General features: G+C 44.3%; 1 protein-coding gene across 2 annotated transcripts in view; it reads right to left on the reverse strand.

The window, feature by feature from the left end:
* Nucleotides 1-90: 90 nt before the first annotated feature.
* Nucleotides 91-18307, reverse strand: part of cplane1 (ciliogenesis and planar polarity effector 1) — a 21693-nt gene continuing 3476 nt past the window's right edge. The window contains exons 10-50 of one of the 2 annotated variants that reach the window (XM_010786723.1): nucleotides 16194-16443; nucleotides 15906-16088; nucleotides 14891-15660; nucleotides 14575-14756; nucleotides 14395-14475; nucleotides 14123-14287; nucleotides 13558-13722; nucleotides 13237-13468; nucleotides 13005-13138; nucleotides 12700-12917; nucleotides 12450-12614; nucleotides 12095-12242; nucleotides 11896-12005; nucleotides 11662-11811; nucleotides 10568-10679; nucleotides 9874-10168; nucleotides 8699-9781; nucleotides 8369-8496; nucleotides 8189-8277; nucleotides 8037-8101; nucleotides 7540-7810; nucleotides 7089-7463; nucleotides 6405-6989; nucleotides 6145-6320; nucleotides 5969-6056; nucleotides 5480-5564; nucleotides 5149-5283; nucleotides 4873-4929; nucleotides 4675-4760; nucleotides 4127-4358; nucleotides 3780-4039; nucleotides 3589-3676; nucleotides 3303-3413; nucleotides 3077-3119; nucleotides 2829-2960; nucleotides 2565-2742; nucleotides 2413-2468; nucleotides 2167-2334; nucleotides 1854-1990; nucleotides 1487-1755; nucleotides 91-932 (exon numbers count right to left, since the gene is read on the reverse strand). In XM_010786723.1, the coding sequence (XP_010785025.1) occupies nucleotides 777-932; nucleotides 1487-1755; nucleotides 1854-1990; nucleotides 2167-2334; nucleotides 2413-2468; nucleotides 2565-2742; nucleotides 2829-2960; nucleotides 3077-3119; nucleotides 3303-3413; nucleotides 3589-3676; nucleotides 3780-4039; nucleotides 4127-4358; nucleotides 4675-4760; nucleotides 4873-4929; nucleotides 5149-5283; nucleotides 5480-5564; nucleotides 5969-6056; nucleotides 6145-6320; nucleotides 6405-6989; nucleotides 7089-7463; nucleotides 7540-7810; nucleotides 8037-8101; nucleotides 8189-8277; nucleotides 8369-8496; nucleotides 8699-9781; nucleotides 9874-10168; nucleotides 10568-10679; nucleotides 11662-11811; nucleotides 11896-12005; nucleotides 12095-12242; nucleotides 12450-12614; nucleotides 12700-12917; nucleotides 13005-13138; nucleotides 13237-13468; nucleotides 13558-13722; nucleotides 14123-14287; nucleotides 14395-14475; nucleotides 14575-14756; nucleotides 14891-15660; nucleotides 15906-16088; nucleotides 16194-16443 (8413 nt within the window). In that variant the 3' untranslated portion in view covers nucleotides 91-776. Of the gene's footprint in view, nucleotides 933-1486; nucleotides 1756-1853; nucleotides 1991-2166; nucleotides 2335-2412; nucleotides 2469-2564; nucleotides 2746-2828; nucleotides 2961-3076; nucleotides 3120-3302; nucleotides 3414-3588; nucleotides 3677-3779; nucleotides 4040-4126; nucleotides 4359-4674; nucleotides 4761-4872; nucleotides 4930-5148; nucleotides 5284-5479; nucleotides 5565-5968; nucleotides 6057-6144; nucleotides 6321-6404; nucleotides 6990-7088; nucleotides 7464-7539; nucleotides 7811-8036; nucleotides 8102-8188; nucleotides 8278-8368; nucleotides 8497-8698; nucleotides 9782-9873; nucleotides 10169-10567; nucleotides 10680-11661; nucleotides 11812-11895; nucleotides 12006-12094; nucleotides 12243-12449; nucleotides 12615-12699; nucleotides 12918-13004; nucleotides 13139-13236; nucleotides 13469-13557; nucleotides 13723-14122; nucleotides 14288-14394; nucleotides 14476-14574; nucleotides 14757-14890; nucleotides 15661-15905; nucleotides 16089-16193; nucleotides 16444-18307 lie in introns of both variants that reach the window. The other variant, XM_010786722.1, reaches the window with a different exon arrangement.

The following is an 18307-nucleotide window of genomic DNA, read 5'->3' on the forward strand; positions in this document are numbered from 1 at the left end:
TAACAAGCATAGGATATGTCTTATGTAGGAAACGTTTAAAGACCCACAGCAACATCTAGTTTATTAAAAGGCAATAAAACAACTCAATAATCTGTGTGCCCAAATACTTTATTTAGTATGAGGAGGAAACATTCCACAACATTTCTTCTGATTGACTCTTTAGCCTCGGGCAAGTGTCTATTAATACAACTTTGCAGTTGTGAGATAACATGAGCTATTTAAAGAACTTTTATTAGAAAACTGTCACAATAAATCACTATTTCCCCAATGCACAATATCTCTTAAGAAAAGGCAATATTCAATATAGGCTCTATACCTACCCAAATATATCTCTCTCTCTCTCTCTCTCTCTTTAGGGCACAGACAAGAATTACAACAATACAAATGACAGGAAATCTCTTAAAATGCTTGAAGCCAGATATTTAATTGTCAAGTCTGTATACAAATAAATTATAAATGTAGAAAAACATACACAAAAAAAGCACAAACATACAACTTAAAGAAGACAACTATTCAAATGACAGTGCAACAAATATTCTATTGCAAATAATATGTTTTTTATACTTTATCAATAAAATACATATTTTTTGACTGATTTATTATCACTGCTGATCATATCTAATTTAATAAACATATATACATTGTAATTGTCATGCTATAAAAGGAATTGCAGTATATTCAATAGGAAAATACAATCTTGAAGTGTGTGTACAGTAATATAGTATCAATTGAAGTGTCCTTGTGGTTTGTTTCTCCTTTCCATGAGACCCTCGAGCTCAAGCGTTCTCTGCAGCCACCATCCTCTCGATAGCTGCCCAGTCTATTTTACTGAGGGTGCTGCCGGCGCTCTCAGAAAGGTTGTCCAGCCAGTCCATCGCAAAATCACCAGCTGTCGCACCATTCTCCTGCTCATCCACCGGTCCAGCCAAAACCTAAGTAGTGTACAAAAATGAAGGAAACAACGTCATCTATCAAAGAAGACATCAGTGTTTCCCATATATTGATTTATTTGTGGCGGGCCGCCACAAATAAATATCGTCCGCCCCACAAATGGATCTCATAAAAAAAAAAAAAGGATAAGTGAGGTGGGCTGATGATCGGAAGGTTGCGAGTTAAAATCCTGCCTGGACCACCACTACTAGTGTGCCCTTGAGCAAGGCACTTAGCCCTCGGTTACTCCAGGGAGAATGTCCCTGTAATTGGTCATTGTAAGTTGCTTTGGAATAAGGCGTCTGCTAAATGCCTAAATTGTAAATTATATTTTTGGGAGAATAAACCCCACAGATCCTCAACTCCGGTGTGTTTCACTCATAACTACACAATACAGAGCAACAAGAACGTTTGGGGGGGGTGCGGTGCGGTGCCCCCACAAATAGAATCATATTCTGTGGGAAGCACTGGACATACACGTATTAGTTTGTTCCATCTACAGCGGTTACACACTCGTCACAGATATATGCTAATATCTGATTAATGTGATCCTTACCATGTCCGACTCTTCGCTTTCTAGCAGTCTATTGGTTTGGGAAGTTGGTCCCCTAACGTTCTCCTCTTCCCTCCTCGTCTGCTCCCTCAGGATCCCTCTGCCTACAGCAGCCCCTCTTGAAGGACCTTCGTTTGGCCCCGTCTTCCTCTGTTGTCTGACAGGCCGCTCCTCACTCTGGCTGACTGTAGGCAGTTTAGTGTTGCTCTTTGTGTGTGTGAGCATGCCCCGCCTGGTCAGCTGAGACAGACGGTCCTTTGGCAGAGAAGTGACTGATACGAAACACACAACATAAACCAGTTTAATATTATAGTTTTTACAATAGAGAAAAAATACAGACAATTAAGTTAGTAAGCTTTTCCTCTTTTACCTGGTCTATGTAGTCCTAGTCTCCTGTGGTAATCCTCTGAATATCGTTCCTGATTCTCAGCAGTCCATGGACGAAGCGGGGGTTGGGATTGACCTGACTTAAGACTTACTTTATCATTAGCAGACACACTGTGAGCCCTAAAAACAGATAGACACGTTATTACTAGGTCATCCAGATGTTAACAATCAACAGGTTTGGGTTTCTGCTGAATCTGATCATCGTGGAATAATGAATGTTTAATGGTGTGTCCAAAAGCTAGATCAAAGTACAATTATTCTTTAATGAGACGAGACCCTGGTCAGATTACTGTTACCTGTGAGTGCTACCAGGGGCTGGAGCAGAGTTGGGTCTTGTACTGAAAAGCACTGGTAATCCTCCAGTCTGAGAAGCAGTGCGTAGGGTTACAGTGCTGCTGGGAATGTCAATGGCCAGAGAACAGGCTTCACGGGCCCTTTGATTGAATCGCTTCAGAAGCTCAAACCTAATATTAAATGAAATGGAAATAACAGTTAGGCACATGGATGTTTCTTGTCCACAGACAATGTTAACCGGTACATACTTTTCTTTTTCCTCTCTGGTTCTCCAATTTGTCACTTGATTCTTCTTTGTTGATTCCTGAAGGCGCAGAGCAGGCACACAAAAAAGTGGATATATTTTTGAAATAACATACAGTAGAATACAAGAGCAAGTAAAGAGCTTTGCATATCTTACCAGTGCTCTTGATTTAGGAAAAGGTTTGTGCTCCCTCTCCCTCAGGCTCTCTCTTTGTTTTTGATAAACAGCCAGGTTTTCCCTCTGTTTCCTCCTCATCCAGATCCGCAGCTCTCTCCTCTCGTCCTCCGGAAGGACACGTTTCTGCGACATCCAGCTACTTTGCTGCTGGTCCAGCCTGCGAGGGATTACTTTTTTAGCTAAATGATACATTAAAGTTGTTAAGGTAGACATTTGGACACCACTGAATTGTAGGTACCATACCTGCTGTGGAGTGCATACTCTGAATGGGACCAGTCCAGGTCAGACGGGGATAAATACCCCTCCCTCACCAACTCGTCTAACATTTCTGCTGTATCGGATAACCCGGTCTGACCCAGATCCTCGTCGGCCAATCTAGACACGGACAGGTAGAGGGCAGGGTATTGTGAAAAGGTTGAATAACCGAGCGGTAAGCACATCCACGATAGATATTGTGAGTTATAACATGGTTAAGATTTACTTAAACCTACAGAGAAGATATTCCGGACACGTCAGTCAGCTGATCTCTCATTTCTGATGGAGCAACACAAACAGATGAAACCTTTAACAGTTTGACTCTACCGAGAAAAGAATTATGTATTTGACGATACAAAAATAAAGAAGCAATTGTATTCATCAACTCAAAAGGCAGTTTTGTTTGACACTATGCGAGCCACTTAGGGTACTAAGTATTTAGGGAATAGAATGCATCTTTACTTGGAGAAGTGTGAAGGTTGGAAGGAGCCCAGGAGTCATTATGAAGCACACTTTCTTCCTCCTCTTCACTTGCATTTGGTTCAATTAAAGTGTCCAGTCGTGGTAACCATGCTGTTAGAGAGGGAGAATAAACCACAGAGTTTATAAGGTTTGATTTTCCAACAATACAACAGGGTTATACTGTATACTACTTTATCAAACCTTTACATTTGTTAGAACTTACAATGTCATTTAAAATTCAATGCGGCTTTGGCTGAGATTGCAGATGAATAGTTGTAGGTCTTACCTTCCCGTGGGACAGCCAGTCGGACAGTTTTTTTAACTGCCGTGGTAGTCTTCACATCAGGAGCAAGATGTTCAATGGTGTTCACCAGCTACACAAAGAACAATATAATACATATATTTCTCAGCATTTATAGACAATTAATTGCATGTCATTGTAATTAACGTAGGATAAATAATAACATGCTTATGTACCATCCTGGAGTTTGAAAAGTCCTTCTCCAGACAGTCTGCGATGTTCTGTAGAGCAGCCAGCTGGGCATCCAGCTCCGACAGGCGGGAGGAGAACTGGACTGCAGGAGGGGGGGGCGAGGCACTGTGAGGGCCAACACTCTGGGTCCTTAGAGCTCGACAGATTTCAGAGTCAGGCTGATCCACCATGTGTTGTGGAGAGAATCTCTCTGGATCCCTACTGGGCTCAATGCGGCCGAGTGACAGAGACTCCTCAGGGATACCTAGAGGTACAGTAATACATTAGGATCAAACTTTCAAGATGATGTGATTGTAATCAGTATATAGTATATTAGAAAAATAGAAAACACCTGTGTGAGATCTCCAGTTGAAATCCTCTGGAAGTGTGTATAAGGGTTGTGGATCAGCAGCAGCACCACTCCTTAAAACAGAAGTTGCAAGTACATGAAGATCAGCTGAAGTAGGTGAAGGAGGACGGACCGAAGGAACATCGTGTCCCAGGCTGAGACAGGGAGGCAGGTCCTGATGCATGGCTCCGTCTTCTAGATCCAAGACACTTATAAACTGGCGGCCATCTGTGCCCTAGGAGACGAGGAAAGGAACAGGCAGTGAATATAAAATACACATTAATAAAAGTAACAGGTGCGCTAACAACATGAACGATAAACGGGAAGTCACTGTATGATAAAACATGCTACCTTTATGTACCTTTATGTAAGTGCACAAGTCAGAGATCAGCTGTTACTAAGTTTGATTGATTTGAAACACAGGAAAGCAGGCAGAAATGTAATATGTGTTGAATTTAATACATAGTTTACGTAACTGAAATGAAGGAAACGGAGTCTAAAAAGCACCATTCACACACTTTTAGGTCTGCGTTGTATTTGTGGCCTCTTACCAGATTCCTCTCTGGCTCCTGCGGGGTCTCCTCTGTTTCTTGAGAAAAGTGCTTTTTGCCAAACTTCTGATTCCCTGAAGTTTGTGCTGGGCGCAAAAACAGATAGAAAATCAAATATTGCGTATCTTTCTATTAAATTTGCGACAAAAAAAGGCAGTGTGATATCTTTGTAGCTAGAGTTTTACTTAATTCACTCACGTTTAGGGCTACCAGCAGTCACAGATACCGATTTATCCACAAGTGCAGGAGGACAATCTGAAAAATAAAAAAATACTTTACTTGGGTACATTCTAGGTTTAGGAAACATGCGTTTGAAACAAACCAGGTAGAGCAGAGAAACCCAATGTATGTTACTACTCATGAACACTTCCAGTCAATTTCAAATAAAAGCAACAACTGTGTAATTACGTTCCTGCTGTGCGACAACAATTTAAACATAAACACTTTATAAACACAACCAGAACTCTAACTCACCTGGATCTGTGTTTGTGAACGCATCATGGCACTCTGGGGGATTTTTACACGTGGAAGCAAAAGCATGGAGCTCGGCTGAAGTGGATTCGGCCCTGTCCAATAATCTTCGACCTGTCAGCAGAGTATCAAAGGACCCTGGAAGTTCAAGTGAAACAGAAAAAGAACAACAGATCAATCCGGAGGTTTTGAAACAGTAGAAGAGAACAAAGAGACACTTGGTTTGACTGCAATTCATCAGAATGGGATCAGCGCCAAACTGTTATTATAAGTTAAGAGGAGGGTGCTGTTTATTGATGTAGCAGGAAAGTGAAATTATGTATTTAACACTAACCAAATTGAGCAAAATTGGCAACATCCTGCCCGGTTGTGATGTCTTCTGCAGCTTGAGGCTCTTCCCGTACAGGCTCCTTTGTTGGCTGGAGATATAACAATACCAACAAAAGATAGTAGAATGACCCTTAAGCCTTGGTAGTAGGGCTGCTCGATTATGGCAAAAATCATAATCTCGATTATTTGGGTCAATAATTGTAATTGCGATTTATAAATGCGATTATTCATTGACTTTGAAAACATCAATTTATTGGAGAAAAAAAAGTGAACAGTATGTTTTTAACAGTTGATCACCCTGAACTTTAAGTATAATTCAACTGAAAAACCAAAAAAAAAAAATTTTTTTTTTTTTTTTTAAATAATCGTTTTATTTCGATTACGTTGTTTTCGTAATCGTTGCAAGCCATAATCGTAATCGCGATGAAAATACGGTTAATTGAGCAGCCCTACTTGGTAGTAGTGCAAAAATACTTCTTACAAGGATTAATACCTCTAGTGTAGGGATGATAGACTCTTCTGGTCTGAATGTGACCTCTGCTTGTCTTGCCATCCCCGCCTTCTCCTCTCTCCTTTTATCCCTAAAAAACAACACCCAGTGTTTTAAGTGAGTAAAATCAGTATGATAAAAAAAATACATCAACAACGTGAAAATGAATATGTGATTGCCTCTTGCTGGAGCTAGAGTAAGGAGAAGTGGTCGCCCTTCTTTCTATCGGTTGTTCCACTCTGAGCAGCCGCAGTCGAGCTTCTGCAGGAGTCTGCCTCCCGAACGACAAACTGGTCAACTCCTCCATGGACATGAGACGGATCGTTGGGGCTGAAGGGGCTGCCTCGTGAAACATCTGTGGCAAAGACATCCGTTTATAAACCAAAAGGCACAATTGAATTATACCAAATTTCTTAAAACAATGACTGGTATTGCTTACCCTTTGTGGTCCAGAATCTATGTGCAGGAGCTTGATCATAGGTGCTTGTCCCATATGAGCTACCATAACAGACACAGGCCTGGAGTAAGAGGGTATGGGGAGTTTGGGGAACGTAGTGTTGTTTTGTGGAGAAGGCTGAACGCGCAGCAGACGAAGGCCCTGCATCGGAGCAGGTGCGTGAGCTGGTAACGCCGGAGGAAGTAGAGGGAACCCTTCCCTTACCCTCTCTGATGTCTCTCTCATCGGTTGAGAGCTCCTGTGACTTGGATCATGTGGAGGATTAAAGCCGAGGTGTCTTTTTGGAGCTGAGGTGGATTGGTTATATTCTTCAGGTTTATGGGTTGCAGGGTGTTGGTGAGGGGCATTCTGTTGGGGCAATGAAGGGGGGTGGAGCTGGAGCAACTTCAAGCCAAGGAAATGTGGCGCAGGATCACTTTGAATGCTAGGTGGCAACACAGGTGCAATGGGAATAGCATGACTTGTGTCAGTAGTGGCTAGAAGCCCCTGTGAGGTCGGGATTAACCTCCTGCTTTCCCCAAACTGGATTTCTGGTGACGCCGCCTGCACAGAGAGTGGCTGCATTTCCTAAATAAAAAAAAAGAAAACAGTTCAAAGCTGGGTTTCACTTGTGTTTATGTATTGCTTACAGACGTGCAATATGTCACAATTTAACAGAAAACAAACCTGATAGCTTACACCTGCACCATTAGCAGCAGATGGTAGATTCCCGTTGATGTGATTCTGGCCTCCTGCGTGGGAGGTTTTCCCTGAGCTCTGTATGGCAGGCTGTTCTGCAAGAATACATGCAGGAGCCTGACTGAACTGAAGGCTGTTGGATCCTGAACTTGGCACATGTGGCTGGGTCTGAGGTGGCACTGAAATGGGGGTTTGAAGGGGTAAGGCATTCGGTTGAAGGATGGCATTGGTGGCATAAGATGGTGGCACATTAGGGTGTGAGGAGTTCATGTTAGACTGGGCCAAAGAAGAGCTCTGCTGGGCAAGTTGGAGGTTAGAAAACGTAACACCCAAAACCTCCGTTAGGCTCATGTAGTGAATATGCTGTAAGAAAGAACGTTGGATCAGAATCAAAACTAGAAGTCAGTGAAGTCAAAAATGATCCTTTTGGTTTTCTTACCTGAACCAGTCTGAATAAATCTTCCCCCAGACGCTGTCGCATTGGTGAAATCTGATTGAATAATGGCTGATCGGGGGCGGTGGGCTCTGCAGGGGGTGCACCAGCTGTGGAGCTTTGAGGTTGAAGGCTTGGAGGATCCACAGGTGTGTTGGGGAGCAGCACTCCAGTCGAGCCTGAAGGCTGTGCATCGGCCACTGCCTCAGGCTGCACAGTAGGAACAGCTTGGGGCTCTTCGTGTGGGGGGGCTTCCAGGCTTATAGCTTGACTAGGGCTTGAACAACAAACAAGACTGATGTCAACAGCGAACAGCAGGGATTGTGTTTTATTCAGTTTTTATAATTTCACAGTGTAGTGTTCAAGAAGTCAAATCGAAAATAATTCTGCAACCTTCTGCTAATACAGTGGTACAGTGATGGATTTTCTAAAATGAAAAACGTTAACGCGTAAAAGAAAACTTGTGTAATTCCTAAGTGAACAAGTTTACTGAACAAACTCACAGAGATGCAGAGCTGGACACGTCCTCAGCATTTTCTGGGAGGTCCAAGTCAGCAAGCTTTAAACTCTGCAACAAACAAAACAACAGTTCTTTGTGTGTTCTGACAGTCGTGATGATATACAGTATATGAAGAACGGGAAAGCTGATTGGTACCGTTTCAGGTGTGCAGATGTGTCCGGAGATGCTTTGATTGGAAACAGAGGACGACACAGCCAAGCCCTCACTGTCACTTTTGCTTTTGTCTAGAAATATCAAACACATCAATTAATATACTGGGTTTTTGAGGCTCTGCATCAAAGAGACTTTGATGATCCAATAACGTAGGTTGTCTACCCTCTTTTTCAGATGTAACCTCTAAGTCATCAAGAAACAGTTGTTGTGAACTTGATTGTATCTGCTGAGCATCAAAGGTTTGTTGATTGTGGTCATTAGGGAAAGTCAGGTCGTCTGTGCGAGAACCACTGCAAGGAAACAAATAACATATAAATACAATAGGTTATTCACATTTACAGTCAAATGTACAGTTACTGTTTATATGAAGCAAAAGTCAAATGAAGAATGCGTAAATACAGAACAATCGCCTAATGAATATGATTAACTGTATAAACTAAAAGACACATGTACTGGTTGATTTAATTGTCTAATAAACCATTGGGAACTTACATGGACATTTCTCCGTGCTGTATATTGTGATCAAGACCAATGATGGGAGTGTGGGCAGATCCCGGGTAGCCCGTATCAACACTGCTCTCTCTCTCCAGATTCCTGTGCTGCCCCTCAGGGTGCAGCGCAGGGGAAACGGTCCATCGTGTCTCTGGAACTTTGATGTGTGCACTGTAGCGGTCAGTCCCGAGTAGAGCGTTGTATCTGAGCTCCAGCAGGTTGAGTGACGTGAGGACAGCGGCCGCAGAGGCTTTGACTCGCATCACTACTCCTTCATCCGCTGTGCCTCCATCCGCTCCTCCCCTGTCTTTCTTCTTTTTGCCATGATGTCCCAGAAGCACCCTCCTATCAGCCCAGCGTACCATCCACTCCAGCAGCCGGCCCAGCTCTGGAAACTGGGCTTCCAGTTTAGGACCGAGGCCCTGCTGCAGTTCAATGACAGTCTCCGCGAAGGTTGATGAGCCAAATATGGAGCTCTGTGAAGGCTGCTCCGGGGGGAATACACTTCGCACAGGGCTGGTTTCAGAACCAAAGAGCCCTCCCTTCATCCTCTGGCCTACAGTACCCTGCCTTCTGAGGCCAAACAAACCTTTCTGCCTGGGAGGAGAGCAGACAGAAGCTCTGGATGCGGGAGCTTCACTCCAGACGGAGGGCTCCGGTGTTGCACTTTGTCTCGCAGGCTTGTAGCAGCTGCCAGCTCTGAACACAGGAGGGTCATTGCCCAGGTGTTTCCGCGCTGCATGGTGCACATCTCTTTGACGGCGGTGAATAGTTGTGAGCACATCGAATGAGAGGGAATGCAACTCTCTCTCCCGCAGCTGGGAGGAGAAGCCTTTTAACAAAGGAAGTTCACCGGCTGAGTCCCCATCATCCTTCTCTAGCACGTAGCTGAGGAAGAGCTCCAGGAAATTAAGGTACTCGTCATCTTCAAGCTCAAACTCCCAGGTGCCGACCACTGGCAGAGGGGGCCGCTCGTTCTCCGTGGCAACGCCCGGCTGACCCTCCTCGCGAATGACACTTTCGATTTGAACAGCTGTCTTCTTTGCATGTTTTCTGCCTTTTACCTTCTTGGCTTTTTTGCCCCTGAGAACAGCACCACAGAGCACAAGATAAGCCACAACATAGATGCATGATATCACCGTGTAATGGTAGAGCTACGATCCCCCTCTAGCTACCTTAACTCAGGAGAGATAGCTTCAGACGTATCCACTGTGTCTCCATCGCTGCACACTGGAGGGAACCCACAGTCAGTTAGAGTGCTGGTGCTCAGACTGGTACCCAGAGACAGTTGCCTCAACACGGCCATCCCATGTTTGCTTCCCCTGTCCTCCACCTCCTCCTCCTTCTCCCACAGGTGGAGCTCAGGTGGTGCCAGGTGCCTCCTCAAACGCCCCAGATGTTTTCTCCTCAGCCTGGATTTGTCTTGAATCACGATCATCATCAACTCGTTCTCCTCCGCTTGTTCCCCATCTAGAGAACACACAGAAAAATGTAGAGTGACATTTATAAGTACTGATGTTTGTTATGATGTCATGGATAATAAGTAACAACATCATCCTAAATTCTAATGTAGTAAAGCATTGACAATGATAAGTTAGCATATAGTGTTTATATATACAAAGTAGTACTCAAAGCACAAAGACTGGTGTTTGACCCGGCTTAAAGACCATCATTATTATTTGGCTTCGAGTATATTCTTTATAATTTCTCATAGTTACAAAATAAAGTACAAATGATACAATGTAGCCATCAGATAGGTTTAAGCAAAGTTAGGATAAAGAAGTCAATGTGATCAAAACTGCATGCCAACAGTTGAAGTGCTATATGATGCTTTAAAGTCACTTGTTCAATGAGCAAAGGTTTCCATACCAAGGACATTGCATCGCCTCAGTCTCTGCAGCTGGGAGTTATACTTTTCTCTCAGAGCCACTCTCACAGACTCTTCCTCCTCTGGGAAAGCGCGCACCAAAGTGTCTGCCACCTAAGAAGAAGAAGAAGAAGAGGCAAGGATAAGACATTGGGTCCCATGAAAGGCACTATAGAAATCTAAGCTATTATTATTATTACCAGGGTTCATAGACTTTTTCATCAATGATTTTCAATGACTTTTCCATGACCTTTACCTCATTTTTCATGACCAAAAACATGACTCTTTCTCAGCGGTACCACTGAAAATGGTTTATTTGAACATGGAACAGGAACATAAGGTCTGAAACATGTTGTGCCTATCTAAAACAAATCAAATAGTAGGCTCACTAGCTTCTACACGCTAAAGCAACTCAAATCTCTCACCAGCAAAACACCTCGACAGTTAAATGCCATTTTACGTTTCATTACTAAACGATACAGTATGTATTATCATTATAGTATTACTATTTCGGCGATTAGATAAAATATAAATTATATTTGATGCAACTTTAATTATTTATATTTCCATGACTTTTCCAAAAAAATATTGTTTTCCATAACTTGTCCAGGACCTGGAATTAGCATTTAGAATTTCCATGACTTTTCCAGGTTTTTAATTACCGTAACGCAGCGTCCACACAGCGGCGTGCGTTGAAGCTTGCCGGTGAGCTTGTCTGAAACTCGACCAACAACCAATCACATGAATCTCCCGCCCCGGACACACAAGCAAGCGGTTTGATTGGCTAGAGCTTGTACTGGCATACGATTTGATTGGCTGACGCTTCCGCCGAAGCTTCAAAAGTTGAACATTGCTCAACTTTTGAAGCGAGCAACGCGAAGCAACGCGAAGCAACGCGAAGCAACGCGAAGCAACGCGAAGCAACGCGACCACGATGCAGTTCGGCAAAGCGTGACGTCACCCCATTCCAAGTGAATGGGCAGAAGCGTTGAAGCTTCAACGCACGCCGCCGTGTGGACGGGCCGTAAGAACCCTGTATTATGTACTCACTCAGGGTCAGTCTGTTAAACTTATGAAAGTAAAGGCAACACATTACCAGGGAAAGAGGAGGAAGTTCAGACACAAGGCTGAGCAGAAGGTCCTGGAGGATCTCCTCAGCGTTGAGGAAGCAGGAGAAAGGCAGGAAGCGACCGGCCCAGCGCAGAGCATCGATGCAGGTCGATCTCACGTCTGAATCGCCAGGGGTCTGAGGGGTACAAGTACACACATTATGGAGCCTCTATGGCTGAGAATGACTTCCATAACGATGTCACACAATCAAATGGATTACCTGCTCATCTCTACCCTGCTGTCTGGCGGCCTGATACTTCCTGCAGGAAATGGAGAGCTGGTCCCTGACATGAAGCATCCAGCACAAACCACACAGCTCCCTGAAACAGACTGGGAAAAATAAAGTTGATAAGTACTACACCTACACGACAGTAGATTATTGATTAGATATCCACCATTTACTATATAAGATCTCTTACTAATAGTTTGAATAGTGTCGGGGTCCAGATGACCATCTTTGTTAGGCCCCCGTTTGAAGAATCCACTTCGGGTGACAAACTTCATCAGGCCTTCTGGAAAAGCCTTTTCTTCTTCCTTAGCTGATGGATAGGCGTACTTCTTCTTGATCTGAAAACAAAGGTTATAGTAATGCTTCAATTAGAGAGTGTAGCAACAAAGATTTGGCGTTTCCTTCGGTTAAAAGTGTCTCATCAAACAAACTTGTATTTGCAATGCATGAAAGTGCAACAAAGAATATCAGCTTTGTCAGCATCACCTACGGAACTTGTCTTTTTCTTATTGAACCAGATGTTCTTTTTCAAAACTAGAAAGTACCTTGTGTAGTACATGTCTGGCACGGCGCAGATCTCTCATGTACCACTGGGCAGCAGGATGACAACAACGAGCAGATCTCAGAAGTAACAGTAATCTTTGGAGAACTCCAGACACTTTGTGACGGGATGCAACTTCTGCAAACTGCCCTATTGTCCCAACTGGGTCCTAAGCATGAGACACAGACAACATTTCATCAGAGAATTCATACATGTATGTAAACAAACGGTATGAAATGGTTTTTGTTATGTACCTGTGTGTTGGGGGAAGGCTGAGGGCAATAGAGTGGGGGGGAAGGCAGATACAGTCCACTTGGCACCAACATTGGCAGGCAGGAACACAGCTCTTTGGCTGTCTCCAGCAGGGAAGACAAGGGGGAAGACAACACATTCACTCCAGCCATGACTGAAGCCTTCAGAATCTCCTGGATGGAAACCTGTAATAAGTCCCAGTCTTCTCCTTCAGAGGGGTCTAGTCAAATGAGACAAATCCAAGGTTCAAATCCAAGGAGTTCAATATGAATTATTTTCATCTTATCACTTTTCAGGTCTCACCCACCTGTGAAGCTCTTGTCACCATATCTATCCGTGGACCCTTGGGAGTCAGACATGCGTAGAAGACACTCCAACTCAACCTGAAAAATGCTTTCTGGTTCTAAAGCGGCTGGGAGGTGCAGCTCTCTCCTCCTGAGCCTGTCATAAAAGATATAACTGAGATGGTAAAAGATCTAATACAAATTATCTTTACATTTCATTCACCGCTCAACGAAATGGAATGCCTTCACACTGACCGGGTGAAGTCAAAGTGGCCGGTGCAGTAATTGGTATAGGCCAGGCTCAGAGAGGCCGCTGCCTTCCAGTCCCCAAGATGATAAGCTAACCACACGGTCTCAGGAAGCAGACCCCCGAGCAGCAGCAGGTCCTGGGCGTAGTCTACTGTCCACACCTCTGACAGATGCTGCTGACGCACTGCTCTCGACACCTCTCCATGGCACAGTGGCACCAAGCGCTCCACACCAGGGGCTGAGAAAGGGGCATACTGAGTTACATAAAGATAGAAAACAGCACTAAAACTGTTTCTAACTGACAAATGATTTTTTTTTTAAACTCACCATGAGGTAGATGAAGTGGAGGCAGAACGGCCACATGGTGAGGAGGCAGGATGCAGAGGGGTTGGTTTGTGAAATAAGAAGCCATGAATCTCCCCAGGGTCTGAACCACAGCACAAGCTGCGTCACTGTGAAGGTCTGCAGGCAGCCATGGGCAAGGGAGAGAGTCTGCAGCAAGACAAAAAGGCAGATGATTCATTATTACTATCACTGACTAAAGCTACTGTGAATTTAGTATGGGCTTTGAGGCTAGGAAGATCAATGATTTTAAAAACAGCCGTCCTAAGGAGAGAAAGACTTCAAGGTATGAGGTTACATCAAACTATTAATCATCATGGATAAAGACCCTACTTTCAAGCACCTGAGTGAATACATGAGTGACAAAGGGATCAATAACTCAGAAAATGTTCTTGTCCCAAGTCTTTTCAGTGTGACAAAGCTTACTCAAAGGCCAGTATGACATGTCGTAGATGTTTTTATTCACTTGTACAGTATATTCAGTTTAATTTCCATAAAGTGACTCACACACGTGACATTTCTCAAAGAGTAATCATTGTCCAATGCTGACCTGTTTCAAAGGTCACGTTGTCCCTCTGGTGTCCGGTCCTGTTCAGGATCAGACGGGCCATGTGGTCTCCCAACTCCTGAGCTTCTCTCAGATGGTACTGGGATAAGAGACTGTACAGGAGTGCCAGACAAAGCCGGGTCTCCTTGAAGACGCTACGATCACAACCTAACAAAAAGGACACATACTTATTTAATACATGATATTACGAGTTCATACTGAATGTGAACACGTGGTGTGTGTTAGTGCAAAAAAATGAAGGAAGAAGTTCTTACTTTTGTTACTCTGCTCACAAATTTGAAACCGCAACGTTTCGGCACTTTTTGGGTACGAGCCACACAGGAAAAGATGTTCGCCTGGAAGGAGAAGAGTGAAATACATCACCCATAGGCTATTTAGTGTCCTGAAGCTGGTGCCTTGCCCATAGTTATATGAATAGTCTTGCTATTACAGACCTGTGTAACTCAGCAGTGCAGGACCCTCCTCTAGCCTCTCTCCTGTTGCCTGCAGAGCTGTTTGGATCCGGGACATGATGACAGACAACCGTTGCTGTTCCTCCTCCGAGCCATCCCAGCTCTTTAGTTCTTCTGTATACTGCTGGGAGATCTTGTAGACCCACTGCCACACTCCAAACAATCTAGCCAACAAAAAAAAAACCACCAACCTTTTTTGACATCCCATCTTAAATCCCAGCTAAAATGATATGCAATGATTAAAAAAACAAACACATAATTGACTATTTGCTCAAAAAAAGCCAGAGATGGTGCGTACCTGCTGGACGGCCGCTGGGGAACAGGTCGGGCCTGATGTACAAAGCTAGATTTCCCTTCCCTGTCATCCTGTAACAGAGGCACATAGTGTACATCTGAGGGCCAGAGCTTGGAGAGAGGTCCCTTCTCCGCAGAACACCAGACAGTTCTTTGCTCTAGGCTGTAGGCGTGATCAAGCGAATCAGAGACCAGCCCCAGGATACGCAGGACTGATGATAGACCGTGAGATGATAACTGACAGTGACCGGTCAGGTGTGACTCAGGTTGAGGGGTCAGCAGGAGGCGTATCAACCGTTTACTGAGCTCTACCACCAGCCCCAGGCAGCAAGGCCCATCTGAGTGAGGGCTATCCCAGGGAAGAAAAGATAGAAGAGCTTTGAGAAGGTTCAAAAGGCAAACTGAATTATTCTTTGTCTCTGTGTGGCCCACGGGGCGAGGGGTCAGGTGGAGTAAAGCAGCAAATCGCACCACACAGTAGAGCGTGTGCTTCAGCAGACGAGTTCTGTTTTCCACAGCGTTTCCTAGAGACATGCCAAAAGCCCAAGCTGTCAACAGCTTAGTCTGGATTTTCCCAAGTTCTCGATGAAGAAGAGATGTCTTTCTCTCTGTTTCTTCAAAGTCTTCTTCAAAATCTGGGTTAGTAACAGGTCCAGTCTGTGTGTCCAGGGCGTGGAGTGTGTCAAACATTGAGGCAAACTCCAGACGGCCGCCATCCTCCATGTGAGAACCAGCAGGAGGGCCATCTACATCAGAGTCATCTTCAAAGAAAGTCTAGGAAACCACAAAAAAAAGATAGCTAACGAACATAAATCAACTAATAAAGCACCTGTAATACATTTGTACTCAAGGTAATCACATGTAGTCATTTTCCCCGTAAGCAGGCACATCAACTTTAAGACACTCCTGATGAGAGATCATACCTTTATGTAAATGTGGCCTGTCTGTGAACTGTATAAAGCCTACACTAAACTCAGAATATGAAGCAATATATTTCTTTCTTATGTTCTTCAACCCACCTGTACTCTTTCAAGAAGCTCCGTGGTACCACCTAATGTCCCGTGATCCTGCAGGAAAAGTGGCAGAGTGGATCCGTCTGTTGCTACAGAAACCACAGAGTCTGCAGTGTTGGGCCCACGTGTGAGAAGGCTGCTGTCAACATTCAGACAAGATACAGACTCCAACCATGCCCTCACATGAATCTGAAGAAACAAATATGAAGAGTATTGTCAAGAGTAAACTAAGAACATAAAAAAGATGAAGCTGAGGAAGATGCAGGTTCCCACTTCTACAATCCCCTGGTTCACCTGTGATTTCTCCAGTGCCCGGCTGGCCTTCTCGAGGTCCTTGCTTGTGTCGTTCAGAAGTGTTTTCAGCAACAGGGCAGGAGTAGGCTTATCTAGCACCCTCATAACTGTGGCCATGTAGCCATCAGACACAATGAGGTACAACAGCCGTGGATGCCAGGTGACAGAATAGCGCTGCCTCAGGACATCCCGCACCGACAGGCTAGAGCTGGACAGAGAGGCGTCCTCCCTCCCTGCAGACATTGGTGCCCTGCAGAGGGAAAAGATCGAAAGTGTTCATCACAGACATTAAATTAGTGATGTCGAATTAAAGGTGGGGTAGGTCATTTTGGAGAAACCAGCTCGAGTGCGCTAGAATTAGAAAATACACAGCCGGAACAAATCTGCCACTTCCTTACAGAGCCCCTCCTCCAACACACACGAACGCGCACATGACCAATGAGGGCACAAGATAAGTTTGTGCACAGATGGAAGGCTGACAGGCAGGTAGGCCATCCAGTTACTAAAATAATTGGTGGTGCTTTTTACAGCACTACGGCTTCCACAGATGCATTTTTTAATGGATTTTTTGTCAAAGCACTTCAGATATTCATTGCTTGGCGAGGACTGGGACAGCGACGTCGTCTTTTGGGCGTGAAAATTTACCAGTTGGATGTTACCATTAGTACTACATCGTAGTCGGACTAAACATTCTCGAACTTCCTGTCCACTTAGACCAATAAAGAATGGAGACACCCTAATGGGGGATCGGGGTCCCCGAACAAGAGTCCTTTGCCCTGTAGCAGAGACACACACTCGACCGCCAACGTACACTAACGGAACCCTTGTAAGTTGAACTTATGTACGAACCCCACGTGTTTGTTGTTTGCGTGTGTGACCTGGCGTCAGTGTGTGGCTTTCGGTTTGAGTGGAGCCTTCCAGAAAAGGGTCAAACTAATGTGGAACCCCCACATAAAAGTGTAAGTGAACACCCGAACGGATTGTTGGAAGGAGGAGACTGGTATAGCCATTTTTACAGAACGCGATAATCTTGGTGGAGTTATGTAGTAGTTCGTAAACCAATGCTACACCGCGTTAAGGATATGACGAGCCGGCGGTAAGTACAAGGGCGCGGCCGGTTGATACGAGTCACCGGTTCGTAAATTGCTTATAGGTTGTGGTGTCCGGAGACCTGGAGGGTGTCTTCCGTTGGGGAGAGAGGGAAGAACCTGATTGTCTCTCCTAAAGTTAGACTTTACATGTTACACCGGCCTATTACAATTGCGAGGTAAAGTTTGTAATGTCCGACGGCAATTTCGGTGTAGAGATATGATGGTTGAAAACGTCGCCAGTGACCAACACACGTAATAAATTGCGTTCCCCTCTAGGTAAATCTAGTACTGTGTAGAGTTCCTTCAGTGTGGTAGTTTGCGGACTAAACAGGTGGAGTGTACAGCGGAGTGGGGGACCACAAAGGTCCCATCACCAACGAATGTAAAGTCTACACTCCCTCCACGTTCTAGAAACCCAAATTTTTCGTCAGAAATTTGACAAGTCTTGCTGTTAATTGTGTATTCAGAACGAGAGAGGTTGGACCGACGACTGACAGATTAACAAATTACAGTAGGCGTGTAAGTACCCCATGAGAAAGAATTAACATCAATAGAACAGTGTTTGGTAAATCCAAGAAAGATGTATGTTTACATTACAACTTCAGTCGATTTATAGCCGGAGTATCAATTGTAGATCGGTAAAGACCGTAGAGTTCTGGAGTACACGGGGGGGGCGGCTCGCTACCGCCGCCCCCACCTGATTCCATTCAACAGACGGAAATCTATTAACCGCTACCCACCAAAGAAACAATTTTAACTAAGTAATTGGAAGACTCTTTCCTATAAGTTGTGTCGTTCATGGGAGATAAATTTGCTCACTCCTTTTATATAACAAATTCATAATGGATTATCACCGTTTAAAATCGCGAGATAATTCTTTCCTTTTTACTGCGCCGTGAGTCTCTTTTTGAGTTCGCCAGATGCTGAGAATTCACAACAACGCTTCTGAATTTCCACACTCCATGCAATACTATATAGAGAGACGAGCTCATGTGAAAGAACAATATAGTACCTTAACAAGAA

This window comes from Notothenia coriiceps, unplaced genomic scaffold (assembly GCF_000735185.1).
Source record: "Notothenia coriiceps isolate Sejong01 unplaced genomic scaffold, NC01 NC01_scaffold00029541, whole genome shotgun sequence".
Classification (NCBI taxonomy): domain Eukaryota; kingdom Metazoa; phylum Chordata; class Actinopteri; order Perciformes; family Nototheniidae; genus Notothenia; species Notothenia coriiceps.